Raw genomic sequence first — 20,799 nt, forward strand, 5'->3', positions numbered from 1 at the left:
CAGATTTACTGACAATTTTTTGGATTAAAATGTGCAAAATTGAGCACCAGGGCTCTTTTTGGTATTTTATTCAGCTATTTTGGTATTTGAGGCAGTAAAATAGCTAAAAAAAAGCTATTTTACCGCCACCAATGATGATGCTCTAAGCGGGTGAGGATACCAATCCCAATTATTCACATAAAATCTCTTAACATTTCGTAATGGCGAGGAAAACCAAGAATGAAAGAAATATATTGCATCCATTTAAATGTTAAAGCTGAAGCTTCCACTTTTGTCTTCTCCTTCATGCAAATTGATTCTGTTGCAATGTCGGCAATGAGTGTACGTGCTCAGTTTGGTGCCTTTGAAATACTGAAGCAATTTGTGGAAATAATTGGTTCACTTTGTAGCAGATTGATGCTCCTTTTCTGTAGGACCCTTAGGCCTTACTCCTTGGCCGTTACAATTCAGTAGAACTGTGCCCTGCCCTGCGTCATTTTCAACACGACATGCATGTGCTATGGCTACCTGATCTGATGACTTTACCGGTAGAAACTAAGTCAATTTTTTCAACCATGTTTGAAAATGGCTTGAGATGTAAATGGAGGTGAATTGATTGCAAGCAATCATCATTTAATCATGCATTTGGCTAAGAATAAAAAATTAAAATTATTTTACTATTTAGTTTTTTTTTTTAATTATTCATGAGCCTTATTGTACTTTTTAACACTATTCATGAGTCTCACTGTACTATTTCAACTGACTCTTACCGTTATCTACAGTACTTTTAGTAATAATTTTTCAATTTCAACAAAATAAACGGTATCCAAACACACCCTAAATAAATTGTGAGATAAATAGATAATGGACCAAAAGAAAAAGTTGGATTCAAATCACAGACATAACGTACCATAAATCACAATGAATACCATTACTAGTGACATGTCACTTGTACTCTCGAAAGACGTCACATCATGTAATGAGTGCCGACCATGAATAGTTCCATTTGAGGAAGCAAATATAACGCTGAAATTAGAATTATGAAGAGGCTTTTTTGGTTTGAAAAAAAAAATCTTCAAATGAACTTTAGAAGCAATGATAAAGACTCTCACAGCTCTATCATAGTCCATTCATGCCTCATCTTAACGTGATAAATATTTCCCTCTAGTTATTTAAGACGGGGTTAAGGAATCCTGCCCATGAACTCTTTGCAATCGGTCGCAAGAGAAAGTAGCACTGTAAAGTTAGACACCATGTCTACAACAACCTTAGCATCTAACTCCATTTCTAAATTGGAATTATAAGAGCATTCATTTTTTAATAGTAAAGGAACAACCCAAGACGAAGCTAGATTGATTTAGTCTATAACGTTGTAATTAGCGATTACTTTCTACTATCAAGATATTAACAGAAAACTTGAGTTATGGCATAACAGAAATCTGGGCCAATATCAAATATAAAACATGTGCGAGAACAAGATTATGATGTTATTTGGATCCAGATTCTTAGTTTTAACTTTGAAGATAACTTATAATATCAGTTCGAAAATATATTGCTTCAGGTCCTATACAATTATAAGCCAAGATTTGGTATTGATTTTACTTGCTCTCAGTCATGAAGAAATGTTGTCATAATGCGATCAAAATTATTCATAGTGTCAACGAACTCCAGCTCAACTGGCACCTTATGCTATAAGTCTTAAATGTAGTGTAAGGTCGCGACTTCATGACCCATTGAATGCATAACTTACATATATTCCTGGAACCAGTTTCTTAGCCTTAATTAGATCACATTCACAATGCACACCATTCAAATGCCAACGATGGAAAGAAAAATCTGGTCAAGTAAAGAGAGGATATGAGACAAAAACAATACAACATGAAGCTTTTTCTTTACTTTCATTCATGGCCTTCGGCCAAAAAGCTCTGTTCACTCAACAAAGCTTTCTTTCTTTCTTTTTTTCTCTTTTTCTTTTTCCATTTTTTTACCCTCAAACTTTCTCTACAAGTGGCTTTCAGCTTTGAAAGCCCAAGCAACCTTCCCACCCAATTTCTCATAATATTGGGCGAAGTGGAAGGAAACACTACACCTAAGGCTTGTGACTTTTACATGAAACCTTTTTTTCCTACAATAAACCCTAGAAAATTACAAGCCCAAATTGAACAACCGACCAAAAAATTAACCCAAAAAAGAAGGGGAAAACAGAAAAACTAAAGCTGCCTATTTTTTACAGACGTTCCTTTCCAGGAATTGTTACTCATAAAGAAAATACTGAGCACACGATCAACCAATGAGAGTTTCATTTCCCCGGAGCCAGTGCACTGCCCCTCACCTTCCTCCTCACTACTGAAGAGGGTTTGGTCTGAGCAGTCAAGTGATGCTCCACATGCTAAATTATACGACTGACATGCAGAATGGCATACACGAAGCCTGTCGTCACCATCATTGTCACACTTCTGGATTGAGATCTGGTAAATGTCAAAACTTTTTTAGTCAAGCAGATATAGTGACCAATTAAGTGTTTTAAAATAGCCAAAAATTAAAAATGAGACTATCTATATGAATATGTATGCATGAGTGTAAAGCTACAAAAAACAAGAAATCCTAAAGCCCTACAAGTAAAACAAGGCAATAGTTATTAAAGATGTAACTAGAAATATATGGTATTCCCCGCACATTAGAAAGCCATTTAGAGACCACACACACATGTATATAGATGAGCTGAATTAAAGCATACAAGGGTGACAATTTTTCATATTTAAAAGTGAGAGATTCAACTAATTTCATCTTCATTAAGAAACCAGTGATGCCACTATGTGAACCTCTGTAAAACGTGACTGGAGGATTTGGCATAAACTAAAGATGATCACAACCATAATCCCTACTTGATTTTATGGGTGGTTATGTAAAGTGAAGCTTTTGTCCAATTCAGTTTATGCTAAGAAGTTCTATCTACCAACCAAAACTTATGGCATGATTAGATTCATAAAAATAAGTAATAAGCTCTTCACCAGTTGATTTTATCAGTTGTTTGTTGAGTGAGGTCATGTACGTGTGTATGCTGTAAGGTTCTTTCATGAACCAAATAAAACCAGAGAGAGAGAGGCAACTCACCCAGCACGCAAGGCGCTTAGCTGCTGCATCACAGTAGCTGCTGCCAATGAAATTAAATAACTTCCTGGCACCACCAGGGAACAATCGGTGGTAGTTGGGCTTCACAACGACTTCCTCTAGCTGCTGCAGTATGCTTGGTTCACTAGGTGCACAGTGCTGTCCAGATATATCACTTTCGAGCACATTTTTACAAACTAAAAGACTAGAGGAGAGCATGGAGCTGTTTTGGCATGTGTAACCTGCATAGTCTGAACAACGGAATTCACAGACTCCATTATCACAGACCCCTCCATGAAGGCTGCATTGTTCATCGCAAATGGCTGCATATTATGCCAAAGAACAATGTTAACAGACTACATAACTGATTGCAATAATATAAAGAAAGAGCATCATGTGCATGCAAGGATAAAACAATGACACCTTCAGCGATGTGGGTTTTCAGAGAAATGGAGAAAATGGATAATGTGTTGCATCTCTACTGTTAAATTTTCCATCCTGTTCAATGGTAGTCCTTTTGATTTCTTTGGTAATTCTAGGGGGATTCGGCAAGGGGACCCCTTGTCTCCATTGCTTTTTGATATTGTTATGGAGGGTTTGAGTCGTATGTTGGATGTGGCTGCTACTACTAGTCAATTCTCAGGCTTCTCTGTTGGTAATACAGCTGGTAACTCAGTGATGGTGTCTCATCTTTTATTTGCTGATGACACTCTTATTTTTTGTGATGCTGATCCTACGCAAATAGCTAGCTTGAGAGCAATTCTGGCTAGATTTGAGGAGGTTTCAGGTTTAAGGATTAATTTGGGGAAATCTGAGTTGGTTCCTATAGGGGTGGTGCATAATATGGATGTTTTGGTGGGGATGTTGGGTTGTCGGCAATCCTCTCTTCCATTAAGATATTTGGGGCTACCGTTAGGAGCTAAATTTAAGGAGTTGTCAGTTTGGAATCCTGTTTTGGAGAAGATGGAAAGGAGATTAGCAGGGTGGAAGAGGTTGTATCTCTCTAAGGGGGGTAAGGTAACTCTTATTAAAAGTACTCTTTCCTCCTTACCTACATATTTCCTTTCCCTTTTGCCTTTACCTGGGAAGGTGGCTAATCGTATGGAGAAGCTACAACGAGATTTTCTGTGGAGTGGCATTAATGGTGAACCTAAATTACACTTAGTCAGTTGCGCTCAGGTTTGTAAGCCGCTGCAGGTTGGGGGGTTGGGTATTAGACGATTGAGGAGTTTTAATTCTGCCTTGTTAGGAAAATGGTTATGGAGGTATGGTATGGAGACCGAAGCTCTATGGAGGAGGGTTATTGAGGTGAAATATGGGAATGATTGGGGTGGTTGGTGCACGAAAAAGGTGACCAGTGCTTATGGTGTTAGTTTGTGGAGACATATTAGGAGTGGTTGGATGAGTTTTTCTAAACTCCTTTTTGATGTGGGGGATGGTACTAGAGTGAAGTTTTGGAAGCATGTGTGGTGTGGTGAACGTACTCTCCAGGAGGCTTTTCCGGAACTTTATTGTATTAGTAGAACAAAGGATTCTTCAGTAGCGGAGGTTATGTGTTGGTCTGGTGGGAGAATTCATTGGGATGCTAAATTTCGTCGTCCTCCACAGGATTGGGAACAAGAATCCTTTGATCTGTTTATGGATATGGTCTACTCTACGACGGTACGGGGTTTAGGTCCAGATCGGGTTTGTTGGAAACCAGCAAGGAGTAGAGGGTTTGAGGTTCAAGGATTCTATCTTTCTTTCTACCCTCCTACCATCTTATCTTTTCCTTGGAAAATAATTTGGAAATCGAAGGTTCCTCCAAGGGTTGCTTTCTTTTCATGGTCTGCTTCCTTAGGTAAGATTTTAACAACAGATAACCTCCGCAAACGACGTGTGCTAGTTCTTGATTGGTGCTATATGTGTAAGAAGTGTGGGGAGTCAGTTGATCATCTTCTTCTTCATTGCCCCATTGCTTGTGAGATGTGGTCGTTGGTGTTTTGTTTGTTTGGAATTCATTGGGTTATGCCTCAGAAGTTTATTGAGTTGTTTGAATCTTGGCAGGGTAAGTTTGGACGGCATAGAAATATAGAGTTGTGGAGAATTGTGCCTCATTGCCTGTTATGGTGTATTTGGTGCGAAAGGAATGCTAGAAGCTTTGAGGGATGTGAACGCTCTATGTATGTTAGAGTTTAAGTCTTTTTTTTTACACACTCCTGGATTGGAGTGTGGTATTTTGTCATTTTTCTTGTTCTTCCCTTCCTGTTTTATTTGATCGTTGTAACCTTGGTTATTGATTTATGCCCCCATAGTACATCCCCAATGTACTCGGGTTGGCTGTTTTCTTTTGTTTAATAAAATTTTCGTTACTTATCAAAAAAAAAAAGGATAAAACAATGACACTTATGAAGCCAGGAAAGTTGGTCCAAACCCCTTCACCTGGCTTGTGTTTATGTGTAAAAACTGTGCCACCACACTTGAGTTGGCTATGGTTATGATACATGCAATAGTTGAACCATGAGCTTTGAGATAGAACTCATCTCAAAGGTAAGCTCAACTCAAATCAACTGACCCTTACACTAAGGATAGGTAATCATCCTTTAAAAGTTGGCCATTCTTCCAACAGATCTGTGCCTTAAGACACTAACAAATGTTGCAAGATAAATTTCAGAAGTCCCTGGAATGAAGTGGGTCTCATCTTTATCTGTAACTTAAGTAACAATGGTCTCAACATTGATACAGAGTTTCACTTATACGAGCCAGTGCTATGGATGGCATTGCCATCATTATTTGTTTTCCCCCATAAACAGAACGATTTTTTGAGAAAGGATGATTGATTACTAATAATATCAACCATGAAAACATGAAAGCCACCAAAAGTAGGTTCCTTGCAGTTTCACCATAATTGAACAAAGAAATAGTCAGCAAAATAGGTTATTTATTTACCAGTGGAGCAGTCAATGCCTGTGTATCCGTTTTCACATTTACAAACCCCATTAAAGAGGCATTTGCCATGCCCATTACAATTGCTTGGGCAGGTTCCTGTAAAAAAGAGCAATTTAGAGTTGAAAGCAAATCAAAGATAGCTGAGAAGTGTGGAAAAATAATATTAAATTTTGAATAGTAACTACAAAGTAGGAAAAGAGAGAAATAAAGGCTCACGTTGACTACAATCGTGACCATGAAACCCTAGAAAGCAATGACACCTTCCATCAACACAGTCTCCATTGAAAGTACACGAATTGGGACAATGCCCAGATCCAACAACTGGGCCTGTACTACATAGCTCATGGTATGCAGGGCAGATCAATTCACCTACAGACAGACATCAAAATTTATTTAAAGATGTCCGGGAAGAAATAGATTCTGTGATATAAACATTCAGTACATAGAACAGTATAATTACCATTAAAGCCCAAGAACTGAATTGGTCCACCAGCTTCCGGACATACTTTCCACATACCATCCACGGCAACCTGAAAAGTATATTATTAGAATTACAATGGGAGAAATACTGCAGTAAAAGATAGAAAACAATTAAATCCAAAAATGAATCTTCGCCCCACTAATTGCTGTAAATAGCAGGAGCAGTTGTGGCCTTCTTTATATTTATTTTTATCCAGGTCATCACATAGAAATTTGATGGATTTCTGCTAACTTAGCAGCTCAAATCATCAGAACACAGTTGCCACACTTCATTCACTCCCATGACCCATGCCTAACTCCCCTCCTTCAGTCTTCACACAGTTGTTCTATTTTCATAAGAAACTCTTGCACTGCAAATGCAGGATTGTATATAATCATGTGTAACTTTGATATGAACTTCAATCCCTATTTATGGACGTGCATTTAATTCAAAGTTCCCCAATTTGTCCAAGGAGGGGTGTTTGCTATCAATGACAAGCCCACCTATTTAGGTTTAGATACACAGAAAACTGGTGTGGACATATGGAAAGGCAACCTGCATCAAACCAGGAACAAAAGAACGCTAGACAAAATGCAGTCACCATCAAGCTACCTATTCTTGAGGGCTAATTTTGACAATTTCCTATGTCAAGCATTCTAGGATCTAATTAGGCTTTCATTTGTAATGGCAGCTGTACTTACACAATAAACAAAACAAGCTCATCCAAACACACATTCAAAGTTCTGTCTATATTTTATTTGACCTTATCTCTCCACAGCGGTGACAGAAGGCTCGAACATGGCATCAAATCCAACAGAGAAATCAACATATAGGGCTTTCTGTTTAGTTCATAGTTTTTTAAGTGCATTGTAGATACTATATATATATATATTGAAGCTCCAAATCATACCTCTAGTGAGTTATTACTGCACCTGTGCTGATAACAACCATTTCCTTGGGTCATAGTACCACGTACAAACCCTGTACGCACTAATGACGAGGCCATACACCTAGATTTTGAAAAGAGAAAATTCATGAACAATGGTACTTAAGGTTTAAACTACATTATATAGCATATCAAGCTTATATCAAGCTTTATAGAGCTAGTTAAGAAAGTTCCAACCACAAATCTGACCTAGAGTTACCCCCCCGCACTTCACCCAGCATTCTGTCCGGTGCTCGTGCACTGTTAGTGTCTGTACATGATCCATCAGAGTAAGCAACAAAGTACGTACAATAATCAGCCAACGAGGACTGCCCACCTGCAATTGTAGAAAGATAACAGAACTTTACATTAGTGATCCAAACCGACCAATTGGCCACCTGATATTGAAATCCATAAAATGGATCAGCATATGCTTTGAAATGAAGAATGCATGGATTTAATTTATTTGCATACCACCAAAAGAGTTATGGGTACTATCATCAATGATACCAACTAAAAGATTTCAATATTGTCAGGTCAGTGGAAATGATGACCGTCCAACCAAGGGATCTCACTCCCTAGCATCAATATTTTGGTGAGTTACAACTTTACTGGTTAGCATAGAGAAGGGGTACCAGACACATCACAATGCTTTCAATTAGAAATTGGTTGCACTAAGCTATACTATTTTATCTTAAGTATATACAGGATCAAGAATAATTTTTTCAGTTCCATAGAAACCTAGATATTATTTTGTTTGTCGTTCATTATACAGGGCTTTGGGTCATATTTATTCTTGAAGGGTTCTAAATCAAATTATCAAGCAAAATTCCATCTTTTCTTTTCTTTTTTTGGTGATTCCAGTTGGTAATTGCATGCGTAAAACAAAGCACAATGAGAAGTTGATGAGTATATTATCACTACATATGAGGTAAATGACAAATAAGACCACACCTTTGTTAGCCTGCGGAAAGTAACGAGCCCACTGAGGGAGATCTCCGCTATAACTTACGATAGGGCAGTAACCCTCTGCCTCCCTGTTATATGTACAGCCTGACAACTGCGTTGTGTTGCAATGGTATGCCCCCTTCCAGAGATTGCAAGGGGAGGTGACAAATTCAGTTCCTTGGTTGCGACCCCAATCAAGACGGTCTGCCATACTATAATTAGCCTTGTACCATCCACTATCTTCTAATAAAGCAAGTGTCATTTTTGAAACTACTGATCTTGTATCCACTGAACCCGTCATAATTTCATTCATCAGAAGTCTTTTTTCCCAGTGAGATCCTGCAAGCAAGTTGTTAAACGATTAATCACATATTCAATTTCATTAAATGAGGTATTTGTCAAAAAGTAAAAGATGCTGCTGTCCTAATTACTTCCCTATATTTTAAAAACATTAAGCTCACATCAACCAACTAAATGTCATCCTCCATAAATATCATATTTTCTATGACAAAAAGGTTTTTGGATAACTTATACACCAAAATGTAAACCACTTCTGCAAGATTCTGGGACAAACTTCATAAGAAAAGAAATAAAAGAAAACCTGATGTGCCGCGTCCTCCTCCATCTTCTAGCTCTAAACCAGTAAAATTCTCAGAAAATGCCTGCCATGAAACATTCATAAATCATATAGAGGAAATTTAAATTAACAAAACATCAAACAAAATGCCATTCAACAATGTGGATTAATAAGCAAGAGATCAATTCACTGCATCATAAAAAACTTTGACAATTACCCCATAATGATATCGGGAGTGCATTACAACACGTGGAAGCACCACACGTGTTGCTATCCGTCCAAGCTTTTCATCCATAATTTGTTCTGTAACCTGTAGATGAGAAGTGACAATAAGGTTCCAGAAGTGAGTGCCAATGAACCTTTAGATGTAGAAGACTAGAATTATAACAATAGACATTAATGGTCTTTCATACTGAAGACCGAAAAGACAAGATATATCTATAAACTAAGGAACAAAAACGAAGGTTCCATAGCATTCATTTTCAGGCAAGCATATAAGCAACACTTGAGGCTTTCATTTTCCAAGTTCATATTTTAATTTTTAAAGTAACTTCATGTCAAAATGCAAGAATAAAACTTTATTAGAATGCTGACCCAATGCCATTGTAATTATCATAAAAACCAACAACTAAGCAGAAATTTTAGGTCAAAATTTATTGTATTTATTTCATAAAGCTGCATATGAGTGGTTGACAAAATATCAAAATTTTCTATTTAATTGACCATATCAAGGCAAATGTGCTAAGAGTGTTAAGGCACAAAAATCAGGTTATATTGGCAAGAGGACTTATCATTTTCTTGCAAATTCATTGCATCTTGCTTACTTGAATATGGCAAATGAAGAAACCTTTTTATTTTTGGGCAAGTAAAATTGTAGATATCAACTACCTGGGCATGTGTGGTAATTACTCCAATTTACTATTTGAAAATGTGCGGATCAAAAACAATACAAATTAATTTTCTTGTCTTTATCTCTCTATTGTGGATCTAAAATTACAAGTACAATTTACCTGACTACGTCGTCTTTTCCTTTCATCCCTAAAATGAGCAAAGGCATGGGGATCAAAACCAAGAACATGCATAACCTGCAACAGATCAAAAACATGTTGAAGAGCACAAAACACTACTTCCAATACTCATCGAATTTAATATATACAACCAACTGACCTCATGTATGAGAGTGGCTGAAAGTAAAGTCTCTGCTTCAGCTGTCAAATGGCGAGGAGCAACATTCACATGTCCTACAAAAAAAATAAAGAACCATTGGCTCCAATTTCAGACTTCTATCACATGCAACAGTTAGATAACACTCCAGACCAAAAGATGTCACATTAAAGAATTACCAGCAATAGCACGGCCCCATTGATCACGTTCACATGCTACTGCCCACGCAAGAGTGTTGCCAGTGGTAGGTCTTGTAGTCACCAAAAGAACCAAGTCAGCATCAGCAACACCATCTGAGGAAAAGCAGCGAATAAAAAGAATGTTAGTTAATTAGCAACATAACAAGAAGCACCCGTAGAAACCAGAAAGGTATAAGCTCCACAAAAGCTACTCAATTGCGATGAAGATACCTTCAACATATTCACGTGGAAGCTGTACTCCTCCATCTTGTCCACAGGCAGAATATCCACTTAACCGCAGATTCCCTTTCACAGGCTCAACAGATAGGGCTCTCCTGAACCAGTCCGCTGTCTGACCCAAAGCCTGCAATAAGTTGCTTTCAGAGGATAAGTTTTCCTGTTCAATGAAAAACTCTCCAAAAGAGTGATGTAAATGACAATGCCCATGGCCATACAGTGATAGAGGAAGGACACAAATCATTGCACAAAGAAAACTGATACAAACTTCATCAGAATTTAAAGCGCAAAATAAGAGTAACTAAACAAAGAACAAAATCAAACCTTGCGAAGACGATGCTTTTTGTCCTCCCCAGAAATATCATCCAAGGTGCAGTTATACCAGCAGTCACCAAAAATTGGAGGCTCACCATGAGGATTGCAAGAAGGAGACCTGGGATGAATAGTCGCAGGAGGCTCACCAAGCTGTTTAAAGAAACAGGTAAATGAGCAAACCAACATAAGTTTTACTGGCATGGGCCATGTACACAACAGAGTATACCAGTTTAATGTTAACACTCACCTTCACAACATCACCAACACGTCGACAATCTCTGTCTGGCGAGTGGCCAACGGCATCATAATTTAAATATATTCTAATAGGCTGCTTCGCATCCTTTTTCCTCACAGGGGATTTGGGAAGTTCAAGCAATGCCCTACCTTTCTGATGAAGTGGTTTTGAGGTATCTGACTCCTTATAAACTTGTGGGGTAACGGAATAAACCTTGAGACCAGGTCGCCGCCTCTGTTCAATTATCTGGTCATGGATACAAGAGTGTGATGCAATGTTTTCCTCGTTTTCCCGTTCTAGGCCTTGCCATTGCTGTTGATGCTCTAGGAATTTTCCACTAGCAGCGTCCAACCATACCAAAATCAAGAAAATCTGAAGCAGAAAGCAAGTAACCACCAAAAAAAAAAAAAAAATCACAAAATTAGAAAAATTTTCATCTGGGCATTCTATACTAATCAGGTAAACATAAACACAATCCAAAAACGAAATTTAAGATGAAACATAAAACTAATAAGAATGCAGATATATCTAACAAAATTTTCATCTGGGCATTCTAAACAGAATGAAAACATGAACACAATCAAAAACCTGAATTTAAGGTGAAACATAAATCTAACAAATAATCATTACAAACATAGTTCAGTTTTATTTTTCCCTCTTTCCATTATGAAAAAGAACAGATCTAAGAAAACTGAACTCAAAGTAGCTAAAAACAAAGCACATACTAAAAACCCAAGCAAAATCAAGTAGTGCAATTTCTCCTCTAACAAATTTGCCAACTCAAGCACTAATTTTCCATAAATAACAAATAAAAAATCCAAAAATAGAAATAAATATAACAAAATCCAAACAGCAAAAAAATAAGAAAAGAAAAGGAAAGGCAAAGTTCTTTTCCCAAACAAAATCAGTTAATTTTAAACCCTAAATCTCCGCGTTTGGTTCCCAAAAAAAACACAAAATGAAGCTCAAGTATAGTGTCAGTTCCGAAAACACCCCCCAATTTTTTCCTACTACTTTCCCACACTTTCTCGGCAACCAAACACAGCCTATAATCCTAAAAATTAAAAATTAAAAAAATAAATAAAAAAACTAAAAACTAAACCCTACAGCTTCAATTTCTTAGAGCACCGAAAATTCCCAAAAAAATGGCAGAGCTTACCTCGTAAATAACGATGGCGAAGCGAAGCTTGGTAAGGAATCGAAATCTGGGTACCGTACATGTGCCACACCAAATCATTACCTCCATGAAGTTTCAATATCGCGAAAAACTCAAACTCCAAGAGCTCCGATTCCATCAAATCGCCGGCGATTTTCCGATCGGGTTTAAAACCACCAAAAATCGCTGGCTCTCCCGCATTATTCCCAAATGCTCTGCCTCCAAATCTAAATTACACATACAAAAAAATTATCCAATAAAAAACACACAAAATCTCTCACAGAGAGAGAGAGAGGCTTTTTTGGGTTCTTCAAAGAAGAAGAAGAACAAGTATCGGTGTGTGAAAAGAGATTCTGATTTTGAAAGCACCCACACACCAACACCAACAGCACCACAACAACAAAGTTGCTTTCAATGGTCTCGTGGGAAATTTAATTTCAGTGGATTTTGTTTTCGTGGCATTTGATTTTTATTTGTGAGAGTGTGTGTGTGAAATACAAAGAGATAGAGAGAGAGAGAGAGAGAGAGAATGAACAGTGAGAGAGTGAGACACAGAGAGAGAAAGATAATAGAAAAATCAAAGTAGATTGGGTGGGGGTGGGTAGCTCTCACATTTTTTTTATTATTATTATTTAATGTTTTGACCTTTTGGGATTTTTTTTTTTTTTACTTGATAAATTAAATAGTGATACTGCTGGTTCTTAAAATTACAGGGATGAATTTGAATTTGAATTTGTGTTTCCTAAATTGTTTCGATAAATCAAATCTTTGTACAGTTATGACATATAGGGGTCAATGTTTTTATATCTGTAGAATCAAATCAAAACCAATTTTTCATTTAGTAATGATATGGTTACAAACCATTTTAAAACATTTTTTTAAATTGTTAATATGTCAAAATTTTATAAGTTTTCATCTAAGTCGGTCACTAATATTATCTTAGTCAGTCACTTAAATTAAAGACTAATTTTTTGAATAAACACTAGACTCTAAAATTTTAATTTTGGAAGGGATGTATATGAAATATAATTTTGGATTTATGTTAAAAGAAGAAGAAGATATAATTTGAGGTTTCCTAAATAATATCCTTCAACATAATATGTGAAAATTGCTTAAGAGAGTGTATTGTGTGTAATATAACTTGCCCCACCCTCCCTTAAAAGTTACCATAGCTTTTGAGTGAAATTATGGTGTGCTTTTATGTTATAACTCATTTTCCTCTTCTTTGGATGTGCGTGTGTTTGTTTCTCAAATAATAATAATAATAATAATATGTGAAAATTCATAAAATCATTGATACATATTAATTCACGTATTCACTAAATTAATTTAAGGAATCACATAACTATTAAGTAAAGTCATGTGACTGTATATGGATAGTCTTTTAAATTAACATATAATGTGTTAAAGGAACTTTCCTTCCAAATTAATTTGATGAAAAACTTGTCCTATTGATTATCAAAATAATGTATTTGATTTAGCAAAAAAAAAAAAATAATGTATTTGAAGTAACTATAAGTAAATTCGAAATTTTACGTAATAATATATATTTATCTCATTTTTAAACCATATGTTTTACCTCAAAATTTACTAAATTAAAAAAAAAAAAAAAAAAAAAAAAAAAAAGCCTTCAGGTTGGCCTAATCTTGTGGTTTGCCAACTAATTTAATGTATACCTTACTTGAAATTTTCTACAATTTTGTTTGATTTATTCCATGGACTATTTTTTATTTTTGTGGAAGATTGTTCCATGGACTAGGTCATGGAAATTAATGAGTAAAGATTAGTATATGATTTTTGTACGATCATTTTTTCCTAACAAGGGAGTCCAGTTTTGTATGACTTACGATTGAGTAAAACGTAGAGATATATGTGGGGTCACATGCATTAATTATTATAACTTAGCTTAGAGGCAGAAATAATTATATCCTTTAACTAAATTTAAACTTTTTTTCTCAAAAAAAAAAAAAAAAAACTTTTTTGTACACAATTTAAACTTTTTTTTCCTGTCAACTGCTTATATTATGGTTATATACTTATATACCTTTAATAAAATTACTGTCAACTCTGGTTTTATCTCGTTTTAGAGTTTTAAATAAAATAAATATTTTTGATTGATAAGAAAAATACAAGTATCTATGATCCATTTATTAGTTTATATACATAAATAAATCATAGTTATGTGTATTTTTCTTAATAATTGTGCATGAATTGACTTATCGTTTTGAAAATTGTATAAAAAGTTAATTAACTATTAAATGCACCTAACATGTGCCCTTACTAGCATTCACAATGAACTCAACAAGGCAACTATTTTTCAAAATTTTGGTTACCTAACCATTTCTTCATATCCAAATGAACTCACATTTTTTAGACCCATAAAAGGAGAAAACAGGCAGATAGTGATTTAAAAGAACAATAAAAAAATAAAAATAAAAATCGTACGATTCTATCATTGTCTTCCACCGTCCCAGTTGTACGATTGTATATAAAAATTATTGTAAATTTGGAGATGTCAGCAAGATTTTTTTTGTTAAAGGCCAATAGTAAATGAATACTAATTCATAATTGGACTCTTTTTTTATTATTTATTTTTCATAATACAGTCAAGAGTCAACACATGTACGTGTAGATTCGTGTTAACATATGTGTCCTATTGTCTGATTGTAAAAAAAAAAAGAAAAAAAGAAAAAGAAAATGTTAACGTGTGTATATAATCTATATATATATATATATATATACATATAACTTCCACAATTTTCTTTTTTAGATTCTTTTTATTTTAGATTGTTATTACAATAATTTAGTTTAATTAAAACTCTATTAAATATATGTTTCAACCCAAACCCGATTAGAAATTTCATCTATGAATTCATAAACTAAAAACCCTACAGACTACAGACTCTCTTTCACCGGAGTAGGCTCTTTGCTTGCCTAAGATTCTTCTAATTAGAGCAACTGTTTATGTTGTAGAGTCTTTCTTGTGGTATTCTACCGTTTTCCTTAAACTCATATGAGAGGTGTGGCAACATATGCGTACTGTATTGAATCAAAACAGACGTGGGAAATACTTTGTACAACATTTTATTATCAATAAAATTTTTTAACCTTTTTCCTTAAGTCGTTGCTTCTGCTAAGCACTGTTGTTACATTGAACTTTTTTGTTATATTGAACTTTTTTTGTTTTATATAGATTACATCAGTTACAATTGCACTATTATTTTTATTTTGAGCTTACATTAAAAGAAAAGACCTATGAAAGTGTTTGTGAAAGGGACAAAGGTTTTTAGTGGTCACAGGTAAGGGAAGATTTAAGTGATTGAATATATTGGTCTTAAAGAGTGATTTGGGAGGGCAAAGAGTATTTGGCAAAACTTTTGTATAGCAATAGTTGTTTGATGAAAATTGATTTTGCTTAGAGGCATAAAATTCATCTTTGCAGAGGATTCACTTTGATCTTGTGATATAGCTAATATGGTTTAGATTTTGGCTTATCCTTGGATCACATTCAAAATGTAAGAGAAAATGTCTAAGCCAAATTGGAAAGGGGCTAGGACTAAATTTTATTTTCCAATCTACTTCTTTGCCTTTGGAACTAAATCAGAACTAGATAGTATCTATGCCCTATACATATACTAAGATGAAATGATTTACTAAGATGGATTCTTTTGTTTTATATTTGCTAGATAATCTTTAATCTATGGACTATGTGAATATAAGTTTGATTTGTATTAAAATTGGTAGAATTTTTTGTGTTGTGGTAGAATTTTACTAATGGAATTTGTAGAATTATTGATTTTTTTCTTTATTAACACAGCTTGAATTTTTTTAGAAATAACATTAGTTAGATTAGAATCGAAGAAAAGTAATATCTGAGTTGGAGGTTATTAATTACATTTTCTTTTCTGGCTTTGCTTTTAGAATTACAAGAGCTTCATTTTAAACACGATAGGTGTGAATGTTTCATGGTTAAGGAAACTCTTTAATTGTTGCATATTTAATGCATGTTCTTGAAAATAATTTGTAAGTTTTTCAATCAGTGAGTCTTGAAAAAAATGTCTCAATTATACTAGAATTGTGTATAGAGAGGCCACAGCATTAGTTATAGGCTCAAGATATTGCCCTTCTTTTTTTATGTCAAATTTGGAGAATAAGTATAGCAGGTGAGTACAAATGAGTAGTTTGAGTGATTGAAACTTCTTTAGCTATATTTTGTGTTTCAATTGATCACAATTGTTCTTTTTATATTTATAAATATTCATGTTTGAACGGTATCTTGTATAATTGCTACATATACTATATCATTAATATCATCTCCTATTTATAAACATTTAAGCTACCACAATATTCATGTTTGAATGGTATCTTGAATATTTGAAATAATTTTTTAAAATACCACAATTAAAAAATAAAATTGTCAATGGCAAAAAAATTAACAAAAATATTTTAAAACTCATATTTAATAGCTTCCCCGTGCATTGCACGGGTTAGCGACTAGTATATTTATATATATATTGAAATTTTTTAATTGCGTCTAACTTTTAAAAAAAATTATTAAACTAAGATTGCTCTAATGATTTTGTTATAATTTCAAAGACGTGGGGGTTCCAGTTAATTAAACTGGCAAAATCTCTGATGGTTAAATAAGAAATTTGTGGTTCAATCCCTACCTATGGCTCTACTGTTAGTTGTATGCGGCAATTCCGACCTTTGACTCTATTACTTTATCACTAAGGATTTTTATTTAAAACTTTTTAAATGGCCAAGTTGTTTGTTTTTGATAAAATAGATTGATTGAGCTTAATTTTTTTTAGTTTTATTATTGGTAATTTTAGTTATTGAACTAATTTTTTTAGACTTGTATATTTTGTTTTAAATTTAATCTATTAATTTTTATAGCCTTTAAAAGGTGAAAAATTCTAAAACTACAAATTTTTTACCAATTGTTAATGTGGTGAGTGGTTATTGATAAGTAAAAAGTGATGCAAGTGTGCGAACCAATAAGAATTTACTACCTCAATAGTTTGTAAAAATGTTGTAAAAAAATGTGTGACTATAAAATTACTCTTAAAAAAATTGATGACATTGTTAAGGGGGGCAAAATGTAATTTTATTGAACAAAATTGCTAAAATTAGTACTGTGGGGCCTGGCCCAGAAATAATGGGCTACTCCAAAAGCAGGCCCGTCCGAGGAGCGTCCTGCCCGAAGAAAAACCACACATGAAGCACTATTCAATCCCAATAACGAGGAGGTAACCTTTCCGAGGAGCAACTCCTCCTCGGACGTCACGAAGTCCAGACGGGGAACTCTCCCCAGCCAACTCAGTTCACCCTCTCAACATATAAAATGAATAAAATCCAAAATATCCCAGGGAGAGCTACCACCACATTAATTGCGCCCCAACCACCCTCTTGGCCGCATTAATGAGGAAATGACCCCTGAACAGTACCGCCTTGGCCTCTGCAACTCACATGGGGAGAGATGAGGGCGTCTGATGGGACAGGCACTCAAGTAGATGCTTAGATGATCAACAGGTGTAAGGTTGAGATGAGAGGAAGGGAACTATATAATGTAGTGGAGTCCCTCAAAGAAGGGGACGAAAAATTCTGTATGAGGAACTGAAGAAATAAACTTATACGTGAGAGATCCATCCTGGTGTTTTTATTTTCTGCAACAATGCTATCCATATATCGGACCGAATAGACTCACTGAGACCAAGTTCTTTGACCCATCCTCTACAAATATTTATTGTGGGTTGTGCTTTGGGCCAGGGCCTGATCAATTGAATTTGGGCCGGGAAAATCGTGCAACCACAATTGGCACCGTCTGTGGGAAGAACTAGAGCATCAGCTAGCACAACGGTCAAGCATGGCAGAACTAGGTCCGCACCAGGAGAATCCGCACCAGGAGAATCCTCACCAGGCTGACTCCCAACAGACACAACCCGCCGAGTCCCAGAGGCAAAATAACCCCGTCAACCCAGGCCACAGGGGAAATCGTGAGGGAAGTGCGCATACTATCCGGACAAGCCAGAGTCACACTCAGATAGGTAGTCACGTGTCCCAGAAGCGAAATAGTCACCAGGCCATGCAGCGAGAGATAGATGATCTGAAGAGGAAGCTGCGACGAGCACAGCGAAGGCGATCTCCTTCAGACTCAGACAAGTCCTCTAATGCGGAGGATGTGAGTTACCGACGGAGGTCAAGGACCCCCCCAAGCGAAACCTTTACCTACGAAAAGGAACCACGCCTTGTGCGGAAATATGAGAGCACATCTAGTAAGGATTCGGGAAACGACGCCATGAAGAAGGCGTTGGATCAGGTTTCAAGGTCCCCCTTCACGTATAGAATTGAAGGGGCTGAGCTGCCTCGACGGTTCAACCAACCAGCATTCGCCATCTATAGCGGTCGATCAGACCCGGTAGAGCATGTGAGTCAATTTAACCAAAAGATGGCGATATACTCGCAAAATGAAGCCCTTATGTGTAAAATCTTACCGTCCAGCTTGGGATCAATGGCGATGAGGTGGTTCAACGGCTTGAAGACAAATTCCATAAGCTCTTACAAGCAGCTCACTCGGGATTTCTGCTCTCGCTTTATCACCAACACCAGAGTCCCCAGGCCCCTCGGTTCGCTATTGTCCTTGTCCATGCACGAGGGAGAGACTCTGAAAGCATACTCCGATAGATACTGGGAAGTATATAATGACCTGGATGATAACCACGACGCTGTCGCTATTAGCACATTCAAAAGCGACCTCCCCACCGACCATGGCTTAAGGAAATCCCTCACTGGTAAACCGGTTGCCAACGTTGATCAGTTGAGGGATAGGATAGACAAGTACAAAAGAGTGGAGGAAGATCAGCTGCAAGGGAGGGGGAAGGAGAAGGTTATCCACCCCAAAGCAAATGATTTCAAGTCGGAACGGCACAACCATGGTCAGCCGAGGAGAGATTTTTCGCGACAGGCTGGGCAGAGTAACCCGCAAACAGTGAATGCCGTATTCAGAGAGCCCGTACAACAGGTACTGGAGAAAGTAAGAGATGAGCCCTATTTCAGGTGGCCGGGAAAGATGGTTGGAGAACCTTCCAAACGTAACCAAAACCTGTACTGCCACTATCATCAAGACCATGGGCACACTACTGAGGACTGCAGGAATCTGTAGAATCATCTGGATCAGTTGGTCCGAGAAGGAAAGTTACGTCACCTGCTGCACCCGTCGAGTGGCCACACCAGCCAAGCAACACAAGAGCCTCGAAAGGACGTGACCTTAAGACCACCCACCGGGACGATACATGTCATCCTCGCCGCACCAGGAAGAACGGGACCACCCATCCCCAGGGTGTTAGCTGTTGATCGGCTCCCCTCCGGGAGCAGGCAGAGGGAACACAAAAGGTCAAAAAAGGGAAGCACTTTGATACTGGGGTTCTCTGATGAGGATAAGAGAGGAACTATTCAACCTCACGATGATGCATTGGTGGTCACTCTGAGAATTGGGGGTTTTGACGTGAAAAGGGTGTTGGTGGATTCGGGAAGTGCAGTGGAGATAATGTACCCTGATCTATACAAGGGGTTGAACCTGAAGCCAGAAGATTTGGCAGATTATGACTCCCCCCTACTTAGCTTCGAGGGAAGAATGGTTACGCCAAAAGGACAAATCCGACTACCCGTACAGACTTGGGGGAAATTATTACTAATAAGTTTTAAACAAACCTAGTCCCGCATGGCTCCACGGACCACAGACTAAGGGGAAATTAATACTTAAGGCAACTATTCATAGTTTTAAACAGAACCCAAGTCCTGCATGGCCCCTCGGACCACAGACTTGGGGGAAATTATTACTCATAAGTTTTAAACAGAACCTAGTCCTGCATGGCTCCACGGACCACAGACTAAGGGGAAATTAATACTTAAGGCAACTATTCATAGTTTTAAACAGAACCCAAGTCCTGCATGGCCCCCCGGACCACAGACTTGGGGGAAATTATTACTCATAAGTTTTAAACAAACCTAGTCCTGCATGGCTCCACGGACCACAGACTAAGGGGAAATTAATACTTAAGGCAACTATTCATAGTTTTAAACAGAACCCAAGTCCTGCATGGCTCCTCGGACCACAGACTTGGGGGAAATTATTACTCATAAGTTTTAAACAGAACCTAGTCCTGCATGGCTCCACGGACCACAGACTAAGGGGAAATTAATACTTAAATAGTTTTAAACAGAACTCCTATGGCTCCTCGAGACTTGCATACTATGGCTCCATAAGGGGAAATTAATACTTAAGGCAACTATTCATAGTTTTAAACAGAACCAAGTCCTGCATGGCTCCTCGGACCACAGACTTGGGGGAAATTATTACTCATAAGTTTTAAACAGAACCTAGTCCTGCATGGCTCCACGGACCACAGACTAAGGGGAAATTAATACTTAAGGCAACTATTCATAGTTTTAAACAGAACCCAAGTCCTGCATGGCTCCTCGGACCACAGACTTGGGGAAATTATTACTCATAAGTTTTAAACAGAACCTAGTCCTGCATGGCTCCACGGACCACAGACTAAGGGGAAATTAATACTTAAGGC

The 20,799-nt window shown here is 36.8% G+C and overlaps 1 protein-coding gene across 1 annotated transcript; it reads right to left on the reverse strand.

The window, feature by feature from the left end:
* Window positions 1–1,844: 1,844 nt before the first annotated feature.
* LOC115974277 (leishmanolysin) lies at window positions 1,845–12,763 on the reverse strand. The gene is made up of 17 exons (XM_031094549.1): window positions 12,218–12,763; window positions 11,071–11,430; window positions 10,833–10,973; window positions 10,503–10,635; window positions 10,272–10,385; window positions 10,096–10,169; window positions 9,939–10,013; window positions 9,146–9,238; window positions 8,953–9,013; window positions 8,358–8,690; window positions 7,614–7,740; window positions 7,389–7,488; window positions 6,479–6,548; window positions 6,235–6,387; window positions 6,019–6,114; window positions 3,094–3,413; window positions 1,845–2,447 (listed from the first exon to the last, which is right to left on the reverse strand). Exons 1-17 carry the CDS (start codon window positions 12,302–12,304, stop codon window positions 2,190–2,192), a joined length of 2,595 nt encoding a protein of 864 aa, XP_030950409.1. The 5' UTR covers window positions 12,305–12,763; the 3' UTR covers window positions 1,845–2,189.
* Window positions 12,764–20,799: the final 8,036 nt, after the last annotated feature.

This window comes from Quercus lobata, chromosome 2 (assembly GCF_001633185.2).
Source record: "Quercus lobata isolate SW786 chromosome 2, ValleyOak3.0 Primary Assembly, whole genome shotgun sequence".
In the NCBI taxonomy this organism is placed as follows: domain Eukaryota; kingdom Viridiplantae; phylum Streptophyta; class Magnoliopsida; order Fagales; family Fagaceae; genus Quercus; species Quercus lobata.